The sequence below is a fragment of the Aedes albopictus genome, chromosome 1 (genome assembly GCF_035046485.1).
Source record: "Aedes albopictus strain Foshan chromosome 1, AalbF5, whole genome shotgun sequence".
NCBI classification, from domain to species: Eukaryota; Metazoa; Arthropoda; class Insecta; order Diptera; family Culicidae; genus Aedes; species Aedes albopictus.
The window spans coordinates 54857809-54875107 of NC_085136.1; the positions used below are offsets into that span (position 1 = coordinate 54857809).

Here is a 17299-nt window from a genome sequence, read left to right on the forward strand (position 1 = left end):
AGTATAAATAGTACTTGGTGTAGTAATGCAACTATACTCTTTGGAGTGCCGAACAACAATAATCTTTATTCTCATCATCAGGCCTGTCAATCTCAGGCACAGCCTACTCTAACTTCAATTGGTACACTATACTACATCTCTCCTTTTTTCCAATATTTAAGCCAATATTTAACTGTTTATAATTCTTAAAATCTACTCATAGTGACTTGAGATTTCTTCTTCTTTATATATAAAACATAAACCTTGAATGGTCTGATGTTCACATCTTCAATGGAAATTGTTTGATCCAATTGGCCGTCCATAAGTGGTGTAATCCAACATACCGTCCTCGAGTAACGTTTCCTTGTTTAACTATATATGGTTGGAAATATATTTCAAATTATTATAATCAAATATAGAGCTATTTATTTATACTTAGATCTTCATAATAGTGTCTCTCTTCCTTTTCGCGAAAGATTTTTTTTTTACCTTTGTTCATTGAATGACCACTTCATAGTCCGTTATTTCACAAATGTATTTTTTATTGGCTGCTGCGACCAAAAGTTGTAAGGATGGTTAGTGTACCTAAATTGAATTTATATTAATGTTAAGTATTTGAAAATTTATTAACTCTTTTATTTCCCTTCACCATTAAACCAAATTGAATTCAAGCTGCTTTTATCTCGAAAAAGACCGGATTGATAGGACGAATCCTCTACACCCGGCTTTTTTTCCGACTGCAAAAACATTGTATTTCCTTTGCGTATCCCTTTACCATAGATGGACTGAAGTTCTACTTCCTACATCTCATGGTAGGCTGGACTGCCAAATGGACTGAGATAGATCTCCTACATCTGGTCTTTTGTTGTGCAGACTGAAACATTTAGTTTCCTTTGCTTATCCCTTTACCATAGATGGACTGAATTCAATTTCCTGCATCTCATGGTAGACTGGATATGAGCCAAATGGACTAAGGTTATTCTTCTACATTTGGTCTTGAGTATTTATCTCCAAATAGGCTGGAATAGAATTCCCGTATTTGGATACAGAAACGGACTAGAACTTTCTTAAAGTTCCCTACGTTTCTTTCAAGAAATTAGACTGAAGTTTCATAAACCTCCTATAATTTCTTCATGTAGACAGGCATTTTTAAATAGACCGCACGCTTATCATGAATGGACTAGAATTTATAATCCCCTTCATTCAATGTTTACATCCAATCAGGTTCGGATGTACATGTACAAATTAACCCCCCATATTCAAGCTCGATACCTCTTGTTTGTTTCTTACTGAGGATTTATCTATGGTTCTGATAATTTCTATGGTTCCATAATATGGCCTGAATTATATTATCTCCTCTCAAAACTTTTTTTCATGTATTTCCTAGAATCACTGTTTTTTTTATTTAAAATAAACATCGAATTGGTTGTAAAAGTTAAGGTTTAAATCAAAACCGACCGACAAGAGCTTTATCTGTCCTAATATTGATCAACTTATATTTAAATCGTGCTGTTTTCAGTAGCATCCAAGTATTTCTTTTTTATACAACCGTATATTCTCCGCAACATTTTTAAAATCAAATGTCAGATGCTTTTGATTCGTTATGACATAATTTAAACATGTAGTTATCCAACGTGATATGAGAATCTCAATATATTTGAACAAATGTATATTAACGTTTGATAATTTGGAAATAATTTGCCACATTTAAAGTCCGACAGAAACTGGAACTGTTAAATGTACAAATCATTGCTTCACCCAACGAATTAGGTTCAGACATTACATAGTAATTTAAAAAAATAAAGATGTTTAAAATGCTATTTCAAAGTAGAAGTGGACCAACCGTACATGTTATTCATATCTGGTCTCTTGACTTTTCTTTCAATGCGGACTAGAATTCGGCATTCTCTTCGCTTGTGTACCAGATGTACGGACTGGAATTCTTGGTTCCCTTCGTTATTCTGGGTTTTATTTGCGGACTGGAATTCTACATTCCCTTCGCCTGAGTACCAGGTATACGGACTAGAATTTTCCATTCCCTTCGTTATCCTGGGTTTCAACTGTGGACTGGAATTCTACATTCCCTACGCAAGAATACCAGGTGTACGGGCTGGAATTTTTGGCTCCCTTCGTTATCCTGGTTTTTGGTTTGCGGACTGGAAATCAACTTTCCCTGCGCTCTTCAGGTGCACGGACTAGAATCAGCTTCTGTCCGCCTTCCTGGATGTAACGACAATGCACTCGTTTGAATATTTTCAGTGATGAATAATCAGTTGTACATTTTTAAAACACGCGATAATAGTTAACCATTTAAAATATTCATGACAATTTATTTTCATTACGATTGTTTCAGATCAATCACATACTTTAAAGTTAGTTTGCAATTATTCTTCTATTTTCGGACCGCTTAACTTGTGCGGGTCGAATCAACCTATTTTTTTTTCTTTTTTTTAATAGGTTGTTTTATAGTTGCATGTTATTAGGGAACTTTCCCTTCATTTTCCAATCACTGAATACAGCCTTATATTGATGAAATGCATTTAGAGCAATATCGGATTCCGTCTTTTCTCTACACTATTTTGATTACGATTCCTTTATGATCTGTAGGCCACTTACTTTTAAGCAATTATTAAAATACCGTAAGTACACTGTCACATCTACCCCTGTGATAGTCTTTCAAAATCAGTTTTATCGAAACAATGGGAAATCATATTGATACCATATTTTTTTACGTGTGTTTGTCCACATTTTCAAACAGAATTTAAGAATATTCATGAAATGAACAAAGAACGAGATTCAAATAATAGTCTAACTTATCGCAAATCTACAATATCATCAACACGGAAAATCACCAAGACTTTAACCTTCCGTCACTCGCGCCGTTGGCCATCACCGCCAGCACCACGCAAATTCTGAGTACAAAAGCGAGATTTTCCAACGTGTTGTACAAAATACAACAGTGCGAACACTTGAGGATTAATAGGCACTGATACATTAATTCCATCTTACCTGGAAACAGCGAAGTTGTGCATCATACCTCTTAATATTCAATCCAATTAAAACCTCCGGAAACGATCGACTTATCCACACGCCAGTTTAATCAACAATCAATATGCAACTGGCATTTCGCCCGTGGCTCCAGTTACATCAATTTTCAATGACCCCAATCCCCCACTACATCATTTTTGAATGAACACAAGAAGGCGGCGCTTCTGACGCTTCGCGCTGTCAATCATAGTTACCTTCGTCCGTTCAAAATTTCGTAAACAACAAGTGAATACAGTTTTACAGTCATTTTTTTTTTTTGAAAGCGGATTCAAAGCGGATTCCCGGATACCGGATCACCGAATTATCGTATTTATATAGTGGAGTATGTTGTGCTATCATAGGTGCCTCGTTTGTTAGGTTCCTCGCATCTACCTATTCTATTCTCTTCAGCAACTGAAGATCCCGTCTCTGTCCGAAATGGTTTCCAGGGTGCCTGCTATAAGATGAATTGGACCAGTAACATTGAAAACCAATTCCCCGGGATTGAACAGAATTAACAATAATTTTAGGGAAGACAGGACATGTCCGGTAGGACGACATTGTTGCTGATTGTAAATTGTAATATGTAACGGGTAACTTCTTAAAACTAATATTATATTCTTTGTAGCTGCCATCTTAATTTCATATACAACTAGGCGGTGTCGGAAAGGTCTTCAGAACGGCATGTAACAAATGGGCTGCATTCTATAAAGTGACACGATACTGGACATGAATCTGTAATTTATTAAAGTGTATATGCCGCTCATGTTTCGTAGAACATTTGTTTTAAAACAAACATCCTAGCTACAGTTTTTGAAATTCATTTCTATTTTATGATAATACAAATATGTACATGATTCAGTTTATAATTATCGGCCAGATTGATTGCTCGTGGATAATGACAAATGCCGTATCTGACGGACAGTTAGGACCAGGTACGCCGCTGGAAAGTAAACTGTTCCCCGGTTGTATGTATTACATCATCGGGGATGCTACGGATCCCTACCGTAACACAACTACTCTAATCGCTCCCGTCCCGTCACCTCTTGAAGTTCTCGGCATCACTATCGAAGCCATATTCCCTCCGACAAAGTCCACCCCGGAGGCTGCCGTGGGCTCAATACCAATCAGCCTGAGGTTTTCTTCTGGTTCCCATCTGGGATTGTACTTTTGTCCGGGGTCCAAAGAGGTCTTATAACCGGTACTACCTTAACGATGCAGGTTGTACATCTGCGTTTGGGGAGGCGTCAACGACTCTCAGAGTGAAATTCGGATGTGAATAGGGATACTTGACGTATCAGAGGATGAAAAAAAAAACAAACACGAAAACTTAGTTATCTTGGTTACCAGTTTCAAATTTTTTTGTTTGCTTTGATGGAGTGGCGAAATAAGCGTTGCTTCAAGCGAAATAAGAAGCGGGCGAATTTTCCTGGGGGAAAGTGGGGGAGCGAATGGCGTCATAAAAATGTACGGTTTTATTCCTCACATTTACATCTTGAAGTTAAATCTATGGTTTAATATCTGCTTCTCCTCAACTTCACAATGACTCATCTCTTGTCGATAATTTAACGACTTTTCCTCGTCTGGGCTTCTGGGAGTGGTGTCCTGTTAACGGTGCTCGTTCATTACTGACCAATTTCTTCTTCTCCTCGAATCTCTGCATGCAATCCAGATAATCCTCGTCGCCAATGTAGTAATGCAACTATACTCTTTGGAGTGCCGAACAACAATAATCTTTATTCTCATCATCAGGCCTGTCAATCTCAGGCACAGCCTACTCTAACTTCAATTGGTACACTATACTACACTTGGGGGCTTTGAATTTCAGGGATGGGCTTTCTGCAATGGAGGTGGCTGAGCAGCAGCTTGCTTGCATCATTGACTTTGCGTCCTCGAAGTCCAACATCAGCAGGGACCTCAAGCAGGCCCTGGTGCGACTTCATAAGTCAATGACGGTAGCCAAGCAAGACCATTGGGAACTTATGGAAACTGCAGCAGCGGTAGAACCCGCGAAGACAAAGGTTACAGTGTACTCAAACGGAGCATTCGCAGAAGCGTGTGAGGCAGCCGTCAGGTGGCTTGGGCCACAGTTGAATGGAGGAGAAAGCGTAGGGACACCAAACCCAGGAGGCGTAGATGCCAAGTGCAAGAAGGGCGAAGCACTTGTTATGTCGACCGAACAGTTTATGTACTCGAATGTCTTGAAGGCGATGCGGTGCGGTGTCAAGCTTGTGGATCTAGAAGCCGACGTGTGCAGTATTATATGTACTCGTACGGATGAAATGATACTAGAGCTCATGTGCGAGGGTGTCAACGTGAGGACTTTTACAGTGGAGGCGCCTCTGAAGGTGAGGAACCTAGATGAGATCACTGACGCGGGAGAGCTTGTCACGGTACTGCGGCAAGGACACAGGTAGTCTTGGTACAGCGTGGTACAGCTACTGTTGCGATCATAGTAGCTCTGTAATTTGCGTCGCTAGGTACTTGTTATTAGTTATTAAGGTAGTCAATCAAATTTTCATGCCATTGCTAGTACTCAACAAGGTCAGTCGTTTTACTAGTTGCTCTCCTATAGGTTACGAGCCCATCAAGAGGACCGTAGCCGGGACCCGGAAGTAATCTTGAAGATTTTCTCAACCTCAAGAAACCTCAAGCAGTAAACCCGAAGTAGAAATGTCGCTGAATCACGTTGCTGCCGGAAGTGGAGGAAACGCAAGAACCGCAGCCGAAGCAAGAAGCGCTCGAGTTGGCGGAGGGTCCGTGGTGCAGTCGGCCATCGTGAAGCTACGCGGCAGGGAGAATTACACGACATGGGCGTTCGCGATGCGGATGTATCTCATTCGCGAAAGATGCTGGGAAGCCGTGAGTGCCGAAACCGTCGAAGCTCAAGCGTTGGTGCCGGAGGACCTGCAGCAACGGGCGCTCGCTATCATCCGTTTGAGCCTGGATAGTTTCATTTACAGCATGGTGTTGGATGCGGGCGATGCGCGGGCCACCTGGAAAAAGCTCGAATCAGCCTTTCAGGACGCGGCCTGGAAAAGAAATTCGGGTTGCAAAGGAAGTTCACTTCGATACGCCTCGTCAACTGTCAAACCGTCGAAGTCTACGTTGATGAGCTGATGAGCATAAGCTACAAGTTAGCAGGACGTCAAGATCGAGCAGGGTCCGACTAGTTGCAGCAACGAAGGTGCGTTGTACAGCAAGCAAGGTTCCAGGAGATGCAAGCGGCGGGTAAATCAAAAAGTGACGAGAAGACCTGCTTCAATTGCAACAAGACTATGTCAGGGGATGTCAGCGCTGCAGAATGGTATTATGACTCGGACGGCTGGATCAGAAGTTCGTCGAGGAAGCCAAGGTACAGCAAACCACAGTGGCGTCTCGTAACCTCACTTTTTACCTGTTCAACGACCCTAAAACTTGTATTTGCGCAAGATTCAGGAACAGAATCAAGTTGTAAATGGACGGAATCGACTATTCTCGCCATTTTCTACAAAATACAAGCCAATATGTTGAGAAAATTCAAGAATTCACATTCGTTGAACAGGTAGATACGAGGTTAGGGAATCGCCACTGGCAAACCATCGGAACAGCGAACAATACCAGCATGCAGGCCGTAGTGAAGGGTTCTTTCGTATTGGACGAATTGATGTGAGCGGAGTGCTGAAAATCCCGGATCTGGCAACGAATTTGCTATCGGTGAGTGCAAGGAAAGAAAACCGTTATTTTCACGGAGGACAAATGCGAAGTTGTGGATGAAAGCGGCTATCTGGGTGTCAGCGGAGTCGAGGAAGGTGGTTTATATAGAGTCAATCGCACGGAGCAGTCGTTCTTGGCGGGCGGCATCGACGGCTTGGGCATCTGCACGAAGGTGGCCTGAAGAACCTGAAGCGGATTGCTAGCGAAGCGGAGTCGATTTCGAAGGAGGATCGTTGGCGGGTTGCGTTGCATGTCTGGAAGGCAAGCACGAGAAGCACGTCTAAGTCGGAAGAACTGCTGGAGTTGGTGCACTCCGACGCGGACCAGTGGTGGTTTTGTCGATAGGTGAAAGCCGCTACTTAAAGACGTTTCTGGATGATGTGAGCAAGCGGGTAGCGGTTTATTTCCTAGAGTACAAAATCAAGCCCTTGATGCGTTCAAATCTTTCAAGGCAATAGCGGAGAGGCAAACAGGTAAGAAGCTCAAAATCCTGCGTTCAGACAATGGACGGGAATATGTGAACGCAGATTTTCGAAGGATTGGCGTCCAACATCAAACAACATGTCCCTCTACACCAGAGCAGAACGGCGAAGCAGAGAAAATGAATCGCACCTGGTTGAAAAGGCGCGGTGCATGTTCAACGACGCAAAGCTGGGTAAGGAATTTTGGGCAGAAGCTATTTCGACCGCACCCCACATGGTCAACCGATGCGCCACACGTTGCCTGGAGGACATACCGCCGGAAGAGCCATGGACCAGGAAGAAGCCGTACCCGGGGCATCTCAAGATTTTCGGCTCCAGTGTGATGACGTTAGTGCCGAAAGCGAAGATTCGAAACCCGAGAAGGGCATTTTCGTCGGCTATTGCGATGACACCATAGATTAAACATCAAGATGTTAAGGTCAGGAACAAATCAGTACAATTTTTTGACGCCACTCGCTCCCCCAGTAAATTCGCCTGTCCTTGATTTCGCTGGAAGCGACGCCTTGATCGGCCTTTTCGCCCCTCCACCCAAGCAACCATTATCGTTACCAAGCCTACGACATTTTTATGTTTATTTATTTCAAATTTGAACGTTACCAACCCGGGGAGTAGGAAGATTGTGCTGGCCCAGAAGGGGTTTAGGCAAAACTTTAGGCTGCTGGTCTTGCTTGGTCTAGGATTGGTTCTCGGTGAGAGATTTGTTAATTATGAGCCAGAATCAGATAGTTCGTTAGCTCGGCGGGTTCCGGATTGGCCAAAACATTAGCGGCCGGTGAAGAAGGGCGTCCTGTCCTGTGTCCACCCAACACGTCGGGTGATGATCAGGTCCATAGAATGGCGGATGAGGGAAATGGGGCTAACACCATGAGAAATTCATTGGTGCCATATCGAAGGGCGATAGTGGAAGGAGTTGTAGAAACGCAATAAAAACAATTAAATAAATTGAGATTGAAAACGAAAATGCTTTATTTTCTTTCTATTCAACAATTTAGATTTCTGGGGTTCCTGAGCCTCGTCTTTCGAATCAACTGCCGACATAGGGTCTTTCACTCTTGGCGACGACGCCGCGTGTGTGCAGTAACTTCATTCTCTGAGCTTCATGCTCCTTTCTACAAATGCATACTTTTGATGAGACCTGAGACGAAACCTTCTAGTGTAATCTTTCCGTGGCTTTAGCTCGCTGCCTCTTGGTATTTTTGGTGTAGAATGGCATTCATTCCATATTTCAATGGTCCATGGATTCTGCTTCTTCCCTGGCGCTGCTTATGAATGTATGTCCAGCACTTCTCGTTCCACAGGTGGTTAAGCTGATGGATGCGCTATCGGGGAACTGATCAATGTAAGAATAGTTTCTGAAGCCGGATAAACTTTTCCTTTGTTATCATTATGGCTTCCTCGGAAGTGTAGATTTCAGCATGCTTCTGCAAATCTTCGTTCTGCGAGTCGGCGCACTCGTAGTCGAAGCTTCTATGTCGTAGACCCGCCTAATATTGCTCAGCCCACCTGGTTGGAGTCCTTATCCGTTCAGGAAAACCCGGGTCAACTTGTTCAATTCTGCCACAGCGATGTCCGTTCTGAATTAGTCGATCGCCCTCGAAGACCGTGATTTTGTGCGCCACCGATGACGAACATTTGACTAGTTTATGCTGCTGTTGACTTCAGGTACTTCGATGGAGTGAATTGATATGGGTGAAAATTTTCAAAAGATAAACACGATTGACAGTTGAAATCGTGAAAGCGCCGCCTCCTTATGTCCATTCAAAAACGATGTACTGGGGGATTAGGGTCGTTGAAATATGATGAAACTGGAGCCACGGGCGAATTGCAAGCATTATATTGATTGTTGATGACACGGAGGGATATCCTGTCTATGATCCAGTGGCCAATGGCCAATTCCACGTCAGCCGAGATGTCGTGGTACTTCAAGAAGGTGTCGCTTTCCATGTACCAGAAGGACGGGAGATGCGTTGGAGCGAAGTGTCGGTCACCCGGTGCCTGGCGCTGCAGAAATCGATCAACCGATCGGGAACGCTGCGTCTGGCGATGCCGGAGATATCGGCCAGCTGATCGGTAATCCTGATGATAGTGGAACGATGGATGAAGCGGTCGTTGACGACAGCGTCAAAAAAGAGTTCAACGATGCCACTGCCGACCTTGCGCTCTCACCGCAATTAATTAGACCCTCTGATGATAGACAGCAAGGGTTAAGGTGCAGCGGTTGGGAACGCCGTTTCCCAGGCAAGTATGATGACTTTATAGTTCCTTTTCTGGTGGTATCCATTCTCCTCAGTTACCATCCAACATGACGAGCGATGATGATCTGACAAGTATACGAGGAGGTTCTGCGGCGGCTAGACCACGATCTTTGGATTGCGACGATGCGAGAGGAAATCGCGTCCCTCAGCGAGAACAGCACGTGGGTAGTTGCGGACTTCCCCGAAGGAAGGAAGGCTAATCGGAATAAATGGGTGTTCCGAACGAAGAGAGTTCCCGACGGAAGCATCCAGAGATACAAGCCCCGTCCCGCCGTGAAGAGTTGCTCTCAAACCCGTCCTAAATTGGGCATCGAGCAGAGGAATGCCATCACTGCATTCCTGCAGGGGGAGCTGCAGGACGATAAAAAAATGTATATGCTTCAACCAGAGGGGTCTGAAGAAGGCCCTCTACGGCCTTAACCAATCCAACCGCGTATGGAATATGCAGTTGGATACGGTGCCTCAAGAATTTGGACTGCAGCGGTCGAGTGTAGATCCGTGTTTGTACTGGACAATTCGCAGTATTATATTCGTGACCATCTACGTCGACGATTTTCTTATATTCACGAATGACTGGAAGCTGAAGAAGATGCTGAAGTCCCATCTACAATAGCGGTTCAGAATGAAGGACTTAAGCGAAGCGCAACATTGTCTTGCCATTTGGATTACGAGGAAGCGTGAAGACGGGAAGCTATGAATAAATAAAAAGAAAATCGGGTAAAGTACTGTTCCTTTGAATTCCACTAAGAATTTGCATCCTTTGACAGATACGTATTTCGACCTCAACTGTAAGGTCGTCTTCAGTGTCTTGTACTTGATTCGACTTGACTCGAAGCTATGGTCAGTGTTGAGAATACTCACTTGCGAAAAATTATACTCACTTGCTTCTATCTCAGTCCAGAATCATGCTATCAAAAAATGATGTTTGAAGGGCTTTTAGATTGTAGTTTAATCTAAAAGTTTGCCGAAAAAGGAAAAGGTTGCAGACGCATACCAAAACCGTGAGAGAACTGTGAGCACATGGTGAGTATAATTTACACGAATTTTACTCACCTCGTACTCACAGCTCTCTCACAACTTTCGTATGCGTCTGCGACCTTTACTTTATTCGGCAAACTTTTAGATTAAACTACAATCTAAAAGCCCTTCAAACATCATTTTTTGATAGCATGCTTCTGGACTGAGATAGAAGCAAGTGAGTATCACTCTTGCAAGTGAGCATTCTCAACACTGGCTATGGTTGGATCAGCAAGCCTACATCAAAGACATCACCGATCGGTTCGGCATGGCGGATGCTCACCCTGTGGCAACACCCGCCGATCCTAGCGCCAAGTTGGACAAGTCGATTGCGCCGAAATCAAGATCTGAAACAGAAGAAATGAAGTCAGTGTTTGGTCAGTGCCGTATGAAGAGGCAATCGCATGTTTGTCGTTTACGGCGCAAGTCATAGCGATCGTACGGATCGTACAATCCGAGAACCAAACACATCAGCATACGATACCACTTCGTCCACGATAGTTTGCAGCAAGGTGTTGTGCAGCTCAGTTATGAACTTGTTATTGGTTACTAAGGTAGTCAATAAAATTTTCATTCCAATGCTAGTATTCAACGAAGCCAGTCGTTCTTCTTATAGTTGCTCTGCTATAGCTGGAAGGTATCCAAATGAGTCGGCTGTAGTTTCCGATTTTGTGACATCGGCGATACGACCATATCGAAAATTCCGGCTTGGCGAAGCTGGTTGGACGTTCTGGCGTCCAACTCAATGGAAGAATTGCAACGAATCAAGAGGATGTTTGCTGCAGAATTCGATATGGCTGACCTACAAATTTGGTCCAACTACAAGATGACCAGGAACCATGGAAGTGTCCCTATCGTGAACTAACGGGTTGCCTCACGTTCCTCAGGCTGTCATTTCATCCGCATATTTATGCGGCCGGTCTCCAGTTAGCCTAGTGGATAAGGCTATGGATCGCCAATCCGGAGACAGCGAGTTCGATTCCGGTTCCGGTCGGGAAAATTTTCTCGCCTCCCTGGGCATAGCGTATCATTGTACTTGCTTCACAATATACAAATTCATGCAATGGAAGGCAAAGAAAGCCCTTCAATTAATAACTGTGGAAGTGCTCAAAGAACACTAAGTTAAAGCGAGGCAGGCCAAGTCCCAGGAGGGACGTCGAGCCATAAAGAAGAAGAAGAAGATTTATGCGGCCGTGAATCTTCTCAGCCGCTTCCAGTAGTACTAACCGAAGAACACTGAAAGGCCCTGAAACGAGTCGTGCGGTATCTTTAAAGGATGTCTCACTCGTCTACAGTCGCAGCAAGGACGATTTACTAATCGGCTCCGCGGATGCAGACTGGGACAGCGATGTCGCTGAGCCAAGTGGCATGTAAAGTAATTTGGCTTCATAATCTTGCTACGGATTTGCCTGTAGAACATACAGTCCTGTATCCAAATAGTCAAGGAACCAAGGGATCAAAAACGGCTCAAGCATTTAGTTGAGATAGAGGTCCCTACAACCACAGCTTTAATGGCGTGTGTGTTCAGGATAATCATGCTGAGGGTGATGGGTTCTATTCCCGGTCAATCCAAGAACTTTTCGTAAAGAAAAACTTCTAGACTTTCTTGGGTATGGAGTATCTTCGTGCCTGCCACCACACGATATACTCATGCCAATATGTCATTGGCAGAGGAAGCTCTCAGTTAATAACTGTGGATGTGCTCATAGAACACTAAGCTAAGAGGCAGGCTTAGTTCCAGAAAAGGACGTCAAGACGACGAAGGTATCTTCCATACAAATTCTCAACTGAGCTTAGTCTCCTTCCTATCTTACTCATCTCATATCTTTATGGGTATGCCTTGTTGACCCTGATTAACTTCTAAAAAAAAAGAAATCATAGCCCTTAGGTCTACATATCTATACTCTGTTTTCCATTCCCCAGATGACGAGGAAGTGGCCCGCAAAATCTCCGACAAGTTCCGTCACCATCCGATGGGCGATCGGGAGCGCATTTCTTTCGCCAACGTGGCCAAGAAGGCCCAGCAAAAGGGCCGCAACAAGCTGGCCATCACCCTACTGGAACAGGAGCCACGCAAAAGCCTGCGGGTTCCATTGCTCCTGGAGCTGGATGCCAGCGAAAAAGCCCTCACCGCGGCCACCCAGTCCGGCGATACCGATCTGATCTACATGGTGATTCTCAAGATGAAGAGCACGACGGCTCTGAGCAAGTTCCAGATGATCATCCGGCGGTTCCCATTGGCGCATGATCTGTACAAAAAGTACTGCCAGGCGAACAGTCTGTCCACCCTGAAGGACATCTACTCCCAGGAGGATGACTTCCAGGCACAGGCGGAACTAGGACTGAGGGAAGCGCTGGAGATCAACAACGTTGAAGTGTCGATACCGGACATTAGTGGCAACTACAAGAAAGCCAATCGAATGCTGGAAGCGGATGCCTGTGATGAGGCGAAGAAGCTGATGAAACACCAAAAGGTTCTGGACGAAAAGTACCAGAAACGCCTGTACGGACTCCCCCTTCACGAAACCATCCGTCAGCTGCTCCTCCTCGGGGACATCAAGTACGCTGATCGATTGAAGAGCGAGTTCAAGGTCCCGGAACGCCGCTACTGGTGGCTTCGGATCTCCGTCCTCTCCCAGCAATTCCAGTGGGATGAGCTGGAAAAATTCGCCAAATCCAAGAAGAGTCCCATCGGATACGAACCGTTCGTGGAGGTTTGCCTCAAGCAGCACAACCTGGAGCAGGCCAAGAAGTATCTGCCGCGGTGCAGCGAGGAGAACAAGTTCAACTGGTATCTGAAGGCGGGTTGTTTGCAGGAGGCAGCCTCGGTTGCCTACGAGCAGAAGGATATGGATGGGCTGTGGCGGGTTCATGGCCGTTGTGCGGCCGATCCGGCTCTGCTGGCCAAGGTGGACAACTTGATCGGGCAGTTGGCGTCGAAGAAGTGAGGTTTTCAGGTGATATGCGAGGGAGGAGGTAAGTTATTTAATCGAATTCCAATATATTTGTAATGCGTTATCTGTAGGTGGAAGAGTGTAGATAAATTTTGCGTAAGAAAGGAAAGAAAGCCAATTCTCTGGAACGACCGGTTGACCGGTGGAACAGGTGTATTCGAGGTACGCAGCTGATGGGTCCGCTAATTGAAATATTTTCAGAGTGACTACTATACAACTAAAGCGTGTATAAACTAACATTATATCCTATGTTTGGATTTAGAGTGCATTTGACCTCCGGAAGCCGATAATCCTACGGTCGGATCAAGGTGGAGAATTTAAGAGCTTCGAGATGATATCATTTTGCGAATCTTAAGGAATCCAGCAACAGTTCACGACGGCGTATTTTTTCAAGTCATGCTGCTTAGCAACGCTGAATGAAACGACAGACATTATCGTAGTAATCCATGTCTGTAAAATGAAATTTTTCCCTTAGTCATTAATAAAACCTAGAATTGTAAAGACGTTTTCCCTTTCATTTCGATTCTGAAAGCGAATAGGTTATGGGCCTGCAAAACCCTGTTTCGAATGGAAGACGAGGACGATAATTTTCAAGGAGCGGAAGACCACTTTCAAGCGGAACCAGCCGGAAGATTTTCAACAATGAGCGACCTGAAAACTTCGCTGAAGAAGCTCGGCGACAACAACTACGCTATCTGGAAGTTTCGGATAGAGTTGGAGCTTATTCAGGAAGATTTGTTCGGCGTGGTGAGTGAGGAAAAATCGGAGAATCCGGATCCCGTTTGGAAGGCGAAGGACGCGAAGGCACGGGCGTTGATTGGCCTGTCGGTGGAAGACGGTCAGTTATGCCACATCATCAGAGCCGGTTCGAGTAAGGACATGTGGGACGAGCTCAAGGCGTACCACGCACGGTCTTCGTTAGCAATCAAGGTGCACGTTTTACGGAGGTTATGCTCGCAACGGCTGCACGAAGGAGGAAGTATGTCAGAGCATCTCAACGAAGTGACAGTTCTGACAAACCGGCTTACTGCGATGGGTGATTGAAGGAACATTGGGTCGTCGCGATGCTTCTGTCAAGCCTGCCCGAATCATACAACAGCTTTATCACGGCACTGGAGAGCCGCCCGGAGTGGGACCTGACCCTGGAGTACGTCAAGGGCAAACTGTTGGACGAATGGAAACGCCGTGTGGAGAATCAGTCGGAAGAGAAGGCGTTGCGTACCGGAAACACACCTGCAGCGTCGCTGGTGGCACCAGTTGATAAATCAAAAATCACGTGCCATTACTGCCACATGGAAGGGCACATTCGGCGAGAATATAAGAAGCTAGTCAAGGAAAGCCGCCGGATAAGAAATCCCGATTCACAACAGAAGGCCAAGATGGTGAGGAATAATTCGTCGGAGGTATGTTTTGCTGCCGGGAATCGGTCGGCGGAACGGAGTCTGTGGTTCCTAGATTCTGGAGCCACGTCGCACATGACCAACAATGAATCGCTGCTGGGAGAACTGGACACGTCGTGCAAGGACAGTATCAGCCTAGCGGACGGGAACGAGGTTCAAGCTAACGGAATCGGTGCCGGTGTGTACCGAAGCTTCTATGGACATGGCCAACCGGTTAACGTGAAGCTGGAAAATGTGTACCATGTGCCAGCGGTAATTGGTAACTTGCTATCGGTAAGTAAGATTGCCGATGAAGGATTCACCATGGTGTTCGAGAAGAACTGCTGCAAAATCATGAAGGATGGGGATGTGCTTGTCGTCGGCGAACGTAGGGGCGGATTGTATTTCAAGCCCAACTTGGAACAGTCGATACTGAGAACCGTTAGCCACCCGAAGGAGTGCATACACCTGTGGCATCGTCGTTTTCTACACCGGAGTGCGGATGCCATAGCGAAGATCGTGCGTGACCAGTTAGGTATTGATATTTCCCCTCAACGATGTGATGTACAAACAGTCTGCGTACATGTTGTGAACACAGTCCCTCGTAGTTCGTTCCGTAGTTTGTTCCCGGAGGCATCTGAAAAAAGAAGCAAAGCGGTAGGTTATTTGGTGCATACTGACTTGTCGAGACCGCTAGAAGTTCCCACTCCAAGCGGAAATCGGTATTGCATGGTGCTTATTGATGACTACTCACGCTACACGGTCGTTTATCTGTTGCGGAACAAGTCTGAAGCGTTCGAAAAAATTCAGCCGTACATCAGCCTGATCGAAACACAGTTTGGAAGGAAGCCCAAGGTGATATGATCGGATGGCGGCGGTGAGAACTCCAGTGGGAAGCTGAAGAAGTTTCTGGCGGACAACGGAATTCTGTTGCAGCAAACGGCTCCATACAGTCCGCAACAAAATGGGGTGGCCGAGAGAAAAAACCGCTCCTTAGCTGAGATGATGCGATGCATGCTTGCGGACGCAGGTATGACGAAGAAGTTTTGGGGTGAAGCAATTGACTGTCAAACGATAAACTGCAACGATCGACGCGCCACCATCTTTCGAATAGTGGTGGGTGTAGGTACCTTTTTCGCGGTGTTGTTTACGGTGAAGCAACACCGCGAAAAGGGTACCTGTGCTCTCCAACATTCGAAAAATGGTGGCGCGTCGATCGTTCTACGCTAGCGATGTTGCGGTGGGGTGATGACGTTTGGAGGCGAATTGTGACACCGTGTTATCTCCAAAATTTGCTTCCAACAGCGTTGAACGAGAGAACTTCCTACGAACTGTGGCACGGTAGGAAGCCATCGTATAAGCATCTACGCGTGTTCGGATCCGTTGCGTATGTGTACGTTCCCAAGCAACAACGGCGGAAACTGGACGAGAAGGCGAACATAATGGTACTGGTGGGCTACGCTGAGGGACGAAAGGCGTACCGTTTCCTAAATCCGGTGGACTGTAGCATCACCATCAGCCGGGACGCCAAATTCGACGAGATGATGAGAGAAAATGCCTTTGTGAACGACAGTGCGAGTTGCGACACCAACGACGAGGAGGTAATCGTTACACTGCGGGATCAAGCTGGCGTTGGTCCATGTGACGATGACTCAAGCGTGGAAGAGTTCCAGTGCGATGTACAACGAGAAGGGGAAACTGAATATGGCTGTGGCAGTACTACATCGGAGAGTGATTTCGAAGGTTATCTTGATGAAGCAATACTACGGCGATCGAAACGGTCAACGAAAGGAGTACCTCCAAACCGGTTGGTCGTGAATTCTTGGGCAGCAGAAGTGTCCAGCGCCCAGGAGGAGAAGAAGAACTTTGCTCAAGCAATGAACAGTCAAGATCGTATTATCCGTTGCAAGAAAATAGAGAGCGAAAATGGTGCAAAATCGCTAATAGACCTCCGCTCGTACGTTTAATCGTTCTGGTGACTTTTACAATAAGTGCGCGAATGGGTCAAAGAATACTGCGCCGAAAAGACCAACACGATTTACCGTACTGGCGGAGGTATACGAGCACTTGCGCACAAAAATTTTCGCGCAACGCATAATACAAAATGGAACGAAGCAATGGTGGAAGAGATGCGCTAGATCGAGTCGAACGGAATGTGGCAGTTGGTGGACCTCCCAGCCGAACGAAAAGCAGTTGGATCAAAGTGGGTCTATAAAATCAAGCGTAACGCGGATGGAGAATTGGCTCGCTTCAAAGCAAGACTCGTCGCACAGGAATACAGCCAGCAGTACGGGACAGATTATGATCAAGTGACTCTACTGGCTGTGGCGGCGAAGCAAGGTATGACGGTGCGACAGTTCGACGTCAAGACTGCGTTTTTGTACGGAAAGTTCGATGAAGCAATATACCTTCGTCAACCTCCAGGATTCATCGTGCTAGGGGAAGAACGAAAGGTGTACAAGCTGCAAAAAAGCTTATATGGTCTGAAGCAAGCGGCCAGATCGTGGAAC

General features: G+C 45.5%; 2 protein-coding genes and 1 long non-coding RNA gene across 4 annotated transcripts in view; all 3 read left to right on the top strand.

The window, feature by feature from the left end:
* The window catches only part of LOC109398788 (vacuolar protein sorting-associated protein 16 homolog), a 32309-nt gene that overhangs the window by 1941 nt on the left and 13069 nt on the right, over positions 1-17299 (top strand). Inside the window, exon 6 of one of the 2 annotated variants that reach the window (XR_003892692.2) lies at positions 12380-13432. Coding sequence is in view for 1 of the 2 variants with exons in the window: in XM_019671185.2 (XP_019526730.2) it covers positions 12380-13404 (1025 nt within the window). In the remaining variant the exon portion in view is untranslated. Of the gene's footprint in view, positions 1-12379; positions 13481-17299 lie in introns of those variants that run through there. The other variant, XM_019671185.2, reaches the window with a different exon arrangement.
* Positions 4-10443, top strand: LOC134284949 (uncharacterized). The gene is made up of 3 exons (XR_009996026.1): positions 4-3349; positions 3418-3578; positions 3635-10443. It is a non-coding gene; the product is annotated as an uncharacterized LOC134284949 (long non-coding RNA).
* Positions 14053-14454, top strand: LOC134288402 (uncharacterized). The gene has a single exon (XM_062853196.1). It carries the CDS (start codon positions 14053-14055, stop codon positions 14452-14454), a length of 402 nt encoding a protein of 133 aa, XP_062709180.1.

Bases quoted from the DNA above. Each gene is read 5' to 3' on its own strand.
- LOC134288402 (XM_062853196.1), top strand. From the start codon at position 14,053: ATGAGCGACCTGAAAACTTCGCTGAAGAAGCTCGGCGACAACAACTAC.